General features: G+C 47.8%; 1 protein-coding gene across 1 annotated transcript; it reads left to right on the top strand.

Moving 5' to 3' along the window:
* Window positions 1-315: 315 nt before the first annotated feature.
* On the top strand, window positions 316-9,960 carry GFI1 (growth factor independent 1 transcriptional repressor; the record flags this gene model as incomplete). The annotated part of the gene is made up of 6 exons (XM_084211128.1): window positions 316-430; window positions 662-871; window positions 5,361-5,776; window positions 5,866-6,003; window positions 7,578-7,743; window positions 9,782-9,960. The coding sequence occupies 6 exons, from the start codon at window positions 316-318 to the stop codon at window positions 9,958-9,960; spliced, it is 1,224 nt and encodes a 407-aa protein (XP_084067254.1).
* Window positions 9,961-12,913: the final 2,953 nt, after the last annotated feature.

The raw sequence follows: 12,913 nt of genomic DNA, 5'->3' as shown, positions 1-12,913 counted from the left end.
GGGAGGGGGGGTAAAAGGCGTTGGCTGGGGGTGGTTGGAGGCTGAGTTATCTGCACTCCTGGAAGAGGGGGCGAGGCGAGCGGGGCCGGGGGCGGTGGCCGGAACCACCTGCGCGCTGCCACCTGGCACGCCGCCCCTGGCGAGCGGCCCCTCCTGGCCGGCGCCCCCGGCCCTCACCGGCGGGCGCGGCGCCTTTCCGCAGGTCGCCTCCCCGCCGCCGCCCCGAAGGAGATTCGGGGGTGACGCTCGCCACTGCCGCCGTGCCCGGCGCTTAGAGAGGGAGTGCGGCCGCGCCGGCCGTGACAGCACCCCACCATGCCGAGGTCCTTCCTAGTGAAGAGCAAGAAAGCGCACAGCTACCACCAGCCTCGCTCCGCGGACGAGGACTACAGCCTGCGGCTGGAGACGGTGCTAGCCCAGATCTGTGCAGGTAGGAGTCCCCCTGTCGCATCCTCACTCGGAGACTGCCCACCTGCCCGACATCACCTCCGTGCTCTCGGCACCGGGGCGGTTGCTCTGCAGCCCCTCCGAGACGCCGGAGGGGCTGATGCGGGCTTGGAGAGAGTGCATCAAACCTTGGTGGGAGCGGGCCGCGCGGGAGGTGGCTGGCTCCCACCACGGACCCACACTGAGGAGTTTCCTCTTCTCCTTTGCCCTGCAGACCCCTGCAAGATCCCCGAGGACACGGAGCTGTGCCGCACCGCCCTGCCCGATCCGGAGCCTTCCCGGGGGCGCTTTTCCCCGGAATCCCACCTTACCGAAGCTGCCGATGGCACCTCCGAGTCAGCGCCCAGCTGCGAGGGCAGTGTTTGTGACAGAGTGTCCGAATTCGAGGATTTCTGGAGACCTCCCTCGCCCTCCGTCTCGCCAGGTAGGACCGAGGCGAGCAGCGCTCAGGGAGGGTCCGGCAGCATGTCCGTGCCCGTGCCGTGGGGCAGTGGACCATGCATCTCATGGCTATGCGCCACCACCACAAACGAGTATTTGCCATCCCTTTTAAAAATTATTATTACTTTTCCCCCAGATTTGCCAGAATCTGTTCCTTCCACTCGTTTTCGGGTTCCCTCTTTCGGGTTGCTTTTCCAGCCCGTATTGTGCTGCTGAAGGAGCAAGAGGTGACAGGCTACAGCAGGAAAGTTGTCATGACATGGGGTGTTATTTTTTGATTTGTGATTAATTGTTAGAGGCAAGCCAGGTTATGTTTAAAAGGTCCTAGCATTCTCCTACAGGGTCGTGCCTGCACAGAATTTTTCAGTCATTTATATACCTGCAGTAAACAGAGCTGATTTTGTGTTTTGTACAACCTGATAGACATTTTCCTAACGCCCTTGCTTCTGCTGTTTGGTTGGGTTTTTTTGTTTTGTTCTGTGTTTTTGTTTCTTTGCATTTTTGTTTGGTTTGGGTTTTTTAAATGTCTGTTTATTTTTCTTTTCTAAAAACACATTTGTAAAAACCAGAGGGAAAAAAACCCAATGATGGTCAGATTTAAACACCCCAAATCCAGGAAACTCACACTTATAGCTGCAGCGCCTGTCTCTAGCTCCCTTGTCCTGCCTTTGATGTGGCTGGAGCAGTGGAAGACGCTGTCCCCAGCCTGGCACAAATACTTATCTCGTTTAAAAATATAATGGTGTCATTTTAGAACAAAAATATGTGTATATATATATATAACCCTTTTTATTGCCTCGATTAAAAAGAGACAGCTGGAAAAAGGACAATTTTTGTCTTGATGAAGGAAAAATTGTGTCAGCTTTACCGACTGACAGCAGACGCCAGCAAAAAATACTTAGTCCCGGTTTGTCACCCTTTCCCACTTCGTCTTTACAGTGTCCATGCATATGAATGGCTAATTGTAATGATTTGAATTTGCATTTTTAAAGCCTCATCTTCTTTCAAGAGTCCTAAGCTCCGTTATGGGGACATTCAAAATGCTGTCCAGCATTAGCCACAGGACACTTTCAGTCTGTGCAAATGACACACCAGACCAAATGCAGCATTGCTGCATTACTCTTCTGGAAATATTTCTGCACAGACTGTAGCAATGTGTGTAATTTTTGTTCTAATGAATTTTTCCTGCTCCTCCTTTCCCAAATAACTACAATTTCTGCACAGGAAACAGACCATTTTCACAGTGTGTCAAAAAGATAGATGTGAAATAGAGCAGATATTTTATCAGGTCTGCGATATTTTATCAGGTCTGCTCTGCCTTTTCCTCCTTCCCTCTCATTTCTTCCCTCACTGTGGGATTCATCAGCTTCTGGCCAACCATCAGGCTGTACAGGGAAGATAACTTTTCAAAATGAGGATGATGTCCCCAGATCAAGATTCTTCAGGGTGGGGTGGGCAATCCTGGGGCTATCTGATCCCATTTACAGGAGGTTTGAGATACTCCAAGTACGTAAGAGCTTTATTAAATGAATCTCAGTGCATTGAGAGAGGTGCTGTTATATTAATGATGAAGGCAGTGGAAACAGGATTAGATAGTTGGGCTTCCTCCCACCAGCTCACCTCCACCAGCCCCTCTGCCTTCCAGCTGCTTTGTTAGATTCAGTGCAAAGCTGGAATTTGTGTCTAGGTCACTTCTGCAAGATGCAGTGGTAAGAGACTGTGTTCCTACAATTGTGTTTGGATGGGGCACAATTTTTGTGCTTTGCCAGGCAGAGCAGGTGAAAAATAATGGTTCTCAATCTTGCTGAAGGCATGTGTGGTGAGTAGTACTACCACTCCTGTATCTCTAGAAGTGAACATAGGTGCAGGTTGCACCTCAATATGCAGTGAAAGCTGTATTTATTTCACTTTTGTCTTTGTGCTGTGCTGCTGATATAGGCAGTCATGCAACACATAGGCATAATACCTGTTAACTCCATCAATGCAAATCACTTTATTTAACCTCACTTTCTACATGTGTCTAATCACACGCATGTGCATATGCAGAAGGTGCATGGGAGCTCAGTGCAGCAGTATTAGTAGCTCCTGATGAGCCTGTTGATGCTGCAGAAGGAAAAAGACTTTTCCTGGGTGTAATGGAGTTGTGCAGAAAATGTGGTGTTTTGTGTAAGAGGATGCTCCAATCTTTTTTTGCTGTGCATATCAATCTGCTCCCAACCATTTAAGGTTGAGTTTGTCTTGCCTTCAAAAACAAGCACTGATTTTTTTTTTTTACCTCCCAGAAGTAGTCTCTATAATGGCTGCACAGAATTTCTAGGAAAAAGAGGGAGAATACTTCTCTGTGTCTCTGCTCCCCCCTAGATGCTGTGGAGAAGAGGCACATACAGAAATGCCTTGCGGTGTGGGAGAGCAGAGTTTGGAGGTTGCTTTGCCACTGGGCTTGGGTAGCTTGAGTATACTGTGAGGAAATACCCTGCATTTGTGCTTGAGAGGGCTCCAAAGCATGTGAGGTGATGGAAGGAACATTGCACGCAAACTGATCTGTGGTGCACTGTATACTGTATTGCCAATTCCAAGGGCTCAAAAATCAGGTCAGCCTTCCCTCTCACTCAATGAGCTGGCTCAGAAATCAAGATTGTAAGTAATACCTTATGGATATTCAGTTCTAGTGTTGAAATATTGAGGGTTTATGTTTTCATGCTTTTCTTACCGTTTGAGCTACAAGTTGACTTTAAAAGGAAAAAATAAAATTATAACAAGAACAAACAAAAGCAAAGCTGAGGGCCTGATGAAATCATACCATTTCAAGAGCTGGGACTTTAAGATTGGTTTGAATTTTGTGATAAAATCGTGAGAGATGGCAACACTGAAACTGGTTGCAAAGACACAAGATAGATGATGTGATGCTGACCACAACTTTGCAGTCAGTGCAGAACAGGAAAAATCATGCTGAACACCATGTCAGCTAATTTGATTTCATCACTCTCTTCAAATGTCCCAGCTGGTATGTGTGCATGTATTTCCAACCAAAAGATTGCTAATTTTAGTGGAAGAATTTGAGACTGTTAACATCTGAAATTATGTAAAAGATAGGAAAAAGTCAAGTCATTCAAAGCTCAATTTTAACCTCATTTCCTATTACCTTCTGTAACCCCTCAGTGACCACTTGCCTATCCAAATGGATAGCCTAACACATTGTGCCTTTTTTGCCTAGTCTACCCACATCTATCTTGGTTTTTCAAAGGCTGAAAAAGCCGTGGGAGCTGACATGAATAAGTAAGAGATTCATTGTGGGTGGACAATTCTGGTTAGAGAAGGTTACTCTGGAAGTCCAAGTTATAAGGGAAGCCAATATCTCTATGAAGGCATCAGCATTTCAGTAGGTAATTGATTCATTTCTTCCTTGGCTCACTAAAACTGTTGTGCAGTGGAGACATTTGATTCTCCCAGTGCTGCTGCCGGTTATGATAAGGAGTGAAAGCAGTGCACCTCGGGCATTAATCAGCATCTCTGGCAGACACCGTTGGAGTCTGGTGCCTCATGTTCCATCCCAGTTGGGTTTTCCTCCATGTGAGGCTCCTTGAGCAGTTGTGCCTTTAGAGATTCCTCTCAAAGGCTGAAGCCGTTTGAGCTTGCCCTGGTGGAAATTTGCTTTGATTACAACTGCTAGGAAAATGGGCTTGTGTCTTCAGGTTTTGGTGTGGCCTATCCCAATGATTTTCCAAAGCACTGTGTTTTGGGTGGACTCAAATTCTTTATATGGAGAACCTCAGGGCAATCTGAAACAACCATGATTTTCTTTCAGATAAGTAATTTTTTTTTGTGAAAAAGTGAAGCATAACATGCAAGCATCTCAGAAGCTGTTACTTATTTAACTTATGATGTAGTATAGTTATGGTCAGTTGTGGGATGAAGTCGAGAGACTCTATTTGGGCATTAAATTGTGCAACAAGGTTTTTTAATTTTGTTGACCAGGTAAATCTCAGCACATTTTCTCTGTCTGGCACCTCTGTAATGTTATATTTGCACGCATATATATATGTGTGTGTCTGTGTGTCTGTGTGTGTGATCTCCATCAGAGCTTAAACTGTCAGCTTTGATGTCCATCTTGGGATATGGTAGATACATGTTTCTAAGAAGCTGCAGATAAAACTATAGGAAGTTGCAGACTGAATTGTTTAGAGTCTTGCTAGACAGATCAGTGTGTACACATGAGGTATCCAGAGATGGAGGTAGACAAAATTGGTGTTGGCTTTAAATAATTTGGCTGGGACATTGGGTAAGGAGTTAGTACTGGACACTCAGATCCTAATAAGCAATATAAAATGTCCTCCCATTGAGATGAAAGGGCAGCCCCAAAGTGCAGTACAGGGGTCAGGCTCTGGACATAAGCCTAGGTGCTGAGACTGTTCTGCCTCATTATAGTGTGAATTGTGAAGCACACCAATTCCCGTGCCCTTGTGTTTCCACAGCCTCAGAGAGATCTGTGTGTCCATCCCTAGATGAAGCACCCCCTTTCTCAGTGCCCTTTAAACCATACATGTGGAACAGCCTGGGTGGCTCTGAGCTCAGGCACCTAGTGCAAAGCTACAGGCCCTGCCCGACGCTGGAGCGGACCTCAGCCCTGGGGCTCTTCTGCGACCGAGGCTCGGAGCCCGCCCTCTATGGTGCCGAGTGTAGCTCTTCCCTGGGACTGTATGGTGACTTCAGCTCCCCGGGCCCGGGGCTTTTTGAGCGGCCGCCAGCAGCAGCTCCTGGACTCTATGCCGAAACGCAGCCCGGACTGCAGCAGGAGAAGGGGCCAGGGGGCATCAAAGTGGAGTCTGACCTCTTGTGCCGCCCACTGCTCATCAGCACTGGCTCTTACAAGTGTGTCAAGTGCAGCAAGGTAGGGATCCCTTTCTCCCACACTGGATATTACGCCCCCCCAGCCCTTTCTCCCTGACAACCTTGACGCTGTGTACTCTATTTCCTCAGGTCTTCTCCACACCGCATGGCCTTGAGGTACATGTGCGCCGCTCACACAGTGGCACGAGGCCCTTTGCCTGTGACATGTGTGGCAAGACCTTCGGCCATGCAGTCAGCCTGGAGCAGCACAAGGCCGTGCACTCGCAGGTGAGAGCAGGCAGGCTGCCAGGATGGATGGCTGGGGGCCAGGGCCAGCTGCTCTATTCTGCTGGCTGGAGAAGCAACAAAGCCAAAGGCAGGGCAGGAGGTAGGGACCTATACTGAGGAGGGGAAGAGAACATGGGAGAGCTGCAGTGGGCAGTTGTAGGTGAAGAATATGGTGACAATCAGAGGAAAGGGTGGCTAGTTAGCGTGCAGAGGAGCTATCGGATAATTAAAGAACACAGGCTTTGTTTCCATTCTTCAGACCTTGCATGCGTAGTCTGTATTAAGCAATGGGCACTTCTGGCACTCAAGAAGTAACAGAAAATAATAGATGTTCACTCTCAGAGCTGGAAATTGTAATGCAGATGTTGGCTGTTTTTTTAACAGCTAAAGCAACTCAGTGTGCTTTCTTCTGATGCAGCACTCCTCATTCTTTCTCCTCCCACAAAGAACTGAGTCTTCCCTTGTTTGTAGTAATTTTTGTAAGTGCAGGGAACATCTAAACGACCATTCAGGTATAGGGCACTGACTTCACCCGTCTCGACACACTGAGTCACACACCAAAAGAATATGGTGGTTAATTTTGGTAGGAGGACTTGTAACATTTTCCACCTGCTGATACCATGCCATATTTCCCCTTCCCCACCCACTTGACCCAGCAAATCTTCCTTCTTCAGATTGACTTTTGGAGGATAGAGTTACAGTAATGTTTTTTTACTCTTTATAATTTTGTGAGTGTGCAACCAGCAGAGCACACGATGAAGGGAGATATTTCATTATCCATGAAACAATGGTGAAAAGAGCAGCATAATGTGTCCATGGAGGGGACACATTTTGGGGAGAATGCATTAAAAGCCAAATAAGGTGATTCTGTGAAAGCACTGAAGAAAGCAAAGAAGGAAGAGGAAGGTACAATGGAAGTTGAGGGATGTAAAGAAGAGATGATATGTGGTATAACAAACTGATGGAGAGGAGTGCGTGAGGGAGAGGTGAAAGACAGTAAGGTCTTAATGTATTTGGTTTTATATGTTAAAGTAGTAAGCTGAAAAGCTGTTTGTCCCAGGTGCTCTACATACCTTCCACTTGAATTTTAATGGAACTAAAAAAAGCAGTTAGTTGTTACCATGCCAGAACTCAGTCTACCAGAGGGATTTCCCAAGAGACCCAAGCAGCCCTTGGCACCCACCTTCTTTTGTACAGTGGAGAGGTGGCCTCTGAACAGTGCTGCAGCTGTTGGGCTTCCCAGTAGAGTGATTGTGTCTCAGGCCTCTGATAAAGTGTGTTGGCAGACTCTGCCCAGTCCCTTGGGGTTGCTCCCACCTGGCCATTCCTGCCGGCAGAAAGAGCTATTCAATTAAATTTTAGTAGTGCACAGCACTAGGAGAGGATGCATTATCTTTTTTATCATGTGGTGCTGCTATCAAGCCAGTGTTATCATCTGTGTAGGCCAGTCCAGCTCTCTGGAGGAGTGTAAGGTCTTACTAATGCAGAAGGGGCAACACTTACGTGCTGCTGGGCAGTTTGTTGCTGATGGGATCATTGGTGTGATGTGTGTGTCTGGGCTCATCTCTCTGCAGGAACGCAGCTTTGATTGTAAGATTTGTGGCAAGAGTTTTAAGAGATCCTCTACTCTCTCCACCCACCTGCTCATCCACTCAGACACCCGTCCTTATCCGTGCCAGTACTGTGGGAAGCGGTTCCACCAGAAATCTGATATGAAGAAACACACCTTCATTCACACAGGTCAGCCCTGCAACTGCTAGTGTCAGCCCCAACATGAGGGCAGGTCTCAGAGGTTTCTCTGCAGCAGTCCATTCTTCCTCGGCTGGGACAGCACACACACCTCCCTATGCCTCTCACTGTCCTGCTGCTGTTCATGTTATCTGAGCTGTACTTGGGCAAAGGAGGGTGATCTGGAGGAGGTTTAATGGACAGCAGCTGCAAAATAACCTACAAAAATCCTCGCAATCCAATCAGTGTTCCCTTAATAGGATCCACCAATGTTTATTCACAGGGCTTTTGTGTAAGATGATTTATAGAGTATTATATTCATGTGGCCTTGATTTATTTACAGCTGAGGTCCCAGGAAAATGACAGGTGAATTTGATTATAGCATTGCCTTTTGCAGGATCTACCAATTTACTACAGGAACAATAGGAGTCTCCTCCTCTACATCAAACACTAAACTGGAGGGCCTAGGTCTTAGTCTAAATATTTGTTCAGAGATAGTCCAGGTGGAAGTGCAGACATTCTGAGAAATGGCTACAGTTTGATACAGAATAGAAGGAGAGGTGCAGAGTTCTCAAGTTTCACTGTTACTAATAAACATGGACACTAATATAAAGTGCTGGTGAATCACCAAAGGAAATTGTTTCAAAAGTACCATTCAGTGAGAAGGCAGGTTTATCAGAAATCATTAAAAGAATATCTTGCCTTTCAGACCTGCATCGTTCACTTGAAGTACAGGGAAATGAATGTGTAAGATATGGAAGAACCTGTAGACATGAAATATCAGTTCTACTGGACAAATGGTTCAGATGACCAAAATCCTTTTTCCTGATAGTGGCCACTAGCAGATATAAAGGGTGAAGCCTAAAAAGGGACAAATATGTAGAGAAATGGCATTATATGTAGCACTGCTTGGCTGTGATTTTCTAGGTAACAAGCAGTGAATAACAAATGTTACTTATAAAGAGTTTTCACTGAAGGTTACTGGATGAAAATGAACTATTTATGAAGTAATACAAGTAGTATCCTCTGAGTAACTTTTTCAAAATATGCTTGATTAAATAGAATTTCAGACAAATTCTGAATCAGATTATTTTCTTGGGAGATCAGAAACTGTGCCTAGGCTTTTAAATTGCTAATATAAAAGCAGGTCTTTAAGTGGATGAAGGATTCCTTTCATATGCACCATATACTTGTAAAATGAGCCTTCAGCACATTTTACATTATTTTTTTGATTCTAAGAATCTGATCTTCAAACACCCAAAGAATTTGTTGTTCCCAGCTGAAGCCAGTGGGCTCTGCAGGTGCAAAGCCACTCTGAAATCCGGCTTGGTATTGTGGTTGGGCTCCCTTTTATTTGTTATTTGATAATAAACAGTAGGAAAATATACTTAGATCCTGCTCCCATGGAGTTCTGTCACTACTCCTCTGCAGAAGTTCCAGAGGCTATATTTATTTCCATTTACATTATTTGCCTGCAGGAGAACTTCAGGGCTCTGACTGCTAGCATTGCAGTGTGGGGAACAGAGAGAACAGATGTCTGGATGACCCTGCCCTTCAGGATTCACTTAATGGCCCTCATATCTCCCTTGGGGACAGACCCCAGATCACTGGGTTTGTTTTAACAACTTCTATCTACCTATTCCACCTGCCTTCATGCTGATGGTATAGTAATCAACATCAGGCATTCATCACTTTTCCAGGAGTTCCTCATATTTCTAGGACACAAAGCCAGTTTAAACTTCACAGAGCCCATGCAGACAAATACACTCTCAAGGTGTGGTGTCCTGAGAGCAGTCTGTGCTTCAGGCTATTCTCAGGACTTTGCTGGGCTGATGGAGGTGCACCCAAGTCCAGGCCTGCTCAGCTGCAGTAGAGGCTCAGCTTATGCTCTGTCTGGGGCTCCCAACATTTTCGTAAAAATGACTTCTTAAGTAATCACACAAAAATCTCCTTGATAAGCTTTAAGTACCAGTGTATATTTGCTGTGGTTGCACGTAAGCAGCATGTTGCCTCTTTCACAGCCTCTCTCTTTCCCACCTTCTGCTTGCAGGTGAGAAGCCTCATAAGTGCCAGGTGTGTGGAAAAGCTTTTAGTCAAAGCTCCAACCTCATCACCCACAGTCGGAAGCACACAGGCTTCAAGCCTTTTGGCTGTGATCTGTGTGGCAAAGGCTTCCAACGAAAGGTGGATTTACGGAGACACCGGGAGACACAGCACGGCCTGAAATGAGTCCAAACTACAATACAGAAAGCGCTACAACACTATGAGAACAGACTCCCTTCTGGCTTCCCTGCTGGACCCGAGCCCTGTCCTGAACACAGACCCTGGCATTACCTTTCTGAACAGGAGCTCAAAGAGGAAAGAAGAGGACAGAGCCATGTGTTGACAGCTCAACCTGAATGACTGTGAAGGGGGAAAGTAAAGGCTGGGGTTTCTCTCTTTCTCCTTCCCTCGTTGTTTCTGAAATAACACTGAAATACAAGCCTTTTAGATATAAAGCCTAATACTCCAAAGATGGATAAGCTATCAAATATCAGCAAGCTGGAAAATCTTTCTCCCATGGCCATGATGAAGCCCTTCAAGTTTTCAGTAGCTTGAATCAGCTGGCAGGAAAACATGGGTATAACAGTATTTACATGGGGTAATGACAGAGCGCCATCAGCACTTGCCCTGGTTGAGTTCAGTGCTGAATGGGTTCACTCTGGGATGACTTCCTGCCAGGAAAACCTGGAGGATCAGGACTGTGCAGTTTGACATCTTGCTGGTTTTTAACCAAAGGTACCAGCTTGGGTCTGATCCTGCTCTCACTTATTCTGGTGCAAATTAGGAGCTGCATTAACAGTTACGGAGAGGTCCTTTTTATCCTCCCTGAGCCATCTCTCTCTGTGCAAGGCCCGACTGCCAGTGTGTTTGAAGCATGGAGGGTTACTTCCTACATCCACTAGGGAAAAGGAAACCTGGGAAAGACCAGTGGAAAAGCCAAAGCACAGAATTATGCCTTAGAACCAGAAACCAATCCAACAAGTGAACCTGCCCGAGGAGAGCAGGAGCACCAGGGAAGCACAGACTTTCTGTCCAGAACTATTACTGGCATCTACACTCTGGGCTTGTTCTAATAACTGGAAAATAGCTACTCAATAGCATCAGTTGTATATTTGTTTTTGGTTTTTTAATTTTTAAAGGGAAACTTTCTGAGGTGGGCAGGACTAACTATAAAAGTATAATTTACCTTATTTGCCTTAACAACGCTGCATGTACCTCAGTTAAAAAAAAAGCTGTTTTTACTTTGTTGACAAGTTTGTAAATGTCCTTATTTAGATTTTATGGAGTGTCTTACATTTCTTGATACATATTTATTAGAACAATGTTTTAAGTTAATAAAGTATCGAGGATGGTCCAGAGTAATTATTATTTAATATGTAACTGCACATTTGTGAATGTCAGCCACTACAACAATACACTACAGTGACTGTCAGGGAATCCAAGGTGGGAATGTAGGCACAAGGGCTGTAGTGATTAAAGAACACAACTGCCATATTTATTTGTTCAATTCCTACTGATTTCAGATAAACAGTCACACTTTTGAGGACAAGCGTATACCATGGCTTGGACTATCACTACAAAAGGATTTAGTTGGGGGAGACCACAGTTTTAAGGCTTTGCTTTGGAAATGTCAACAGCCAGTCCCTGCTTAGCCCAGGAGCAACTTGACTGTCTCCCACAAGATTAAATGTCTGTGCCTGGGAGTTTTCAGGGACACCTGAGCAGCAGGTGCATCATTTATACTTAAGTCTGTTGGGACTCACAATATGGCCTTTTGCCTACCTGCCTTGTCAGCAGGGCTGGCTCCATCTGGCAGTTGCAGTCCATACAAAAGAGAAGCAGGCGGATGATGGAGGGGTCCCTTGTCCTTTTCCCAACAGACACAGCATGCTAGCCTGGCTTTTCACATGTGCATGTAATCCTGTGTGCCCACACCAGTATATACTCCTGTTTCCAGCTTTGCACATTTATTCTGGACAAACCCAGTGAGCAAAGTTGCCCTGTGCCCTGCTGGGCTGGCCCAGCCCTGAGGCACCCTTCCCAACCGAGGCCGGGGGACTCACCCGTCATGGTGCCAAGGAGGTCGTCCCTGTGCTTCTGCTTTCTGCCACCCTTGAGAACTTCGGTTGGCTCCCCACAGGGCTGCCCTGGCAGGCTGTGGCCTTGTCCCCTCAGGGCCGCCCCGGCAGGCTGTGGCTGTGGCTGTGGCCGCGTTCCCTCAGGGCTGCCCGGGCAGGCTGTGGCCGCTTCCCTTCAGGGCTGCCCGGGCAGGCTGTGGCTGTGGCCGCTTCCCTTCAGGGCTGCCCCGGCAGGCTGTGGCCGCGTTCCCTCAGGGCTGCCCGGGCAGGCTGTGGCCGCTTCCCTTCAGGGCTGCCCCGGCAGGCTGTGGCCGCGTCCCCTCAGGGCTGCCCGGGCAGGCTGTGGCCGTGGCCGTGTCCCCTCAGGGCTGCCCGGGCAGGCTGTGGCTGTGGCCGTGTCCCCTCAGGGCTGCCCGGGCAGGCTGTGGCTGTGGCCGTGGCCGTGTCCCCTCAGGGCTGCCCGGGCAGGCTGTGGCCGCGTCCCCTCAGGGCTCACCCGCTCGGGCGGGGCTGCGCTCTGCCCCTGGGGTGTCCCGACCGAGCGCCGCAGGCCGAGCTCTCACTGAGCAGAAACGCGGCCACAATCACAGCAACAAGGCTGAAGGGATGTGGCACAGGTACCGCAGGAGGTGACAGGTGCTCTGAAGACCACATTAGACCCCTCATGCTGGATTAATTAATGCGGAAGGTCAGTGCCGGAGACTCGGCGGTTACGCGGAAGGCCTGTGACGCCCTGGGTCTCACCCAGGCCAGGGGAGGCTCCGAGGAGTGGCTCAGCCCGTGGCACAGGCAGGCTTGGGGCTGCCCCAGGGTGATGCTCAGTATTTATTTTACAGGGAAGCTGTTGCTGTGGATGGAGTGAGTGCTGGCTAGTGGTTCTGGGTATGGGTGCAGCTGTTGCCCCCAGGCCCTCTGCCCTCAGGAAGACCTTTCCTGCCAGGCACAGCCTCCCTCCTTCCTCCCTCCAGGCAGGCCTTGCTCCAGCACGCCCTGAGCAGGCTCAGTTGTTGGTATTTACCTTTAAAACTACAATAGCAATGTGTGCTTGCCCCCTTGGAGCA

Source organism: Fringilla coelebs (assembly GCF_963513975.1).
Source record: "Fringilla coelebs genome assembly, chromosome: 9".
In the NCBI taxonomy this organism is placed as follows: Eukaryota; Metazoa; Chordata; class Aves; order Passeriformes; family Fringillidae; genus Fringilla; species Fringilla coelebs.
Note: the sequence above shows the minus strand (reverse complement) of the source record. Positions and strands in the feature narration are given on the sequence as shown.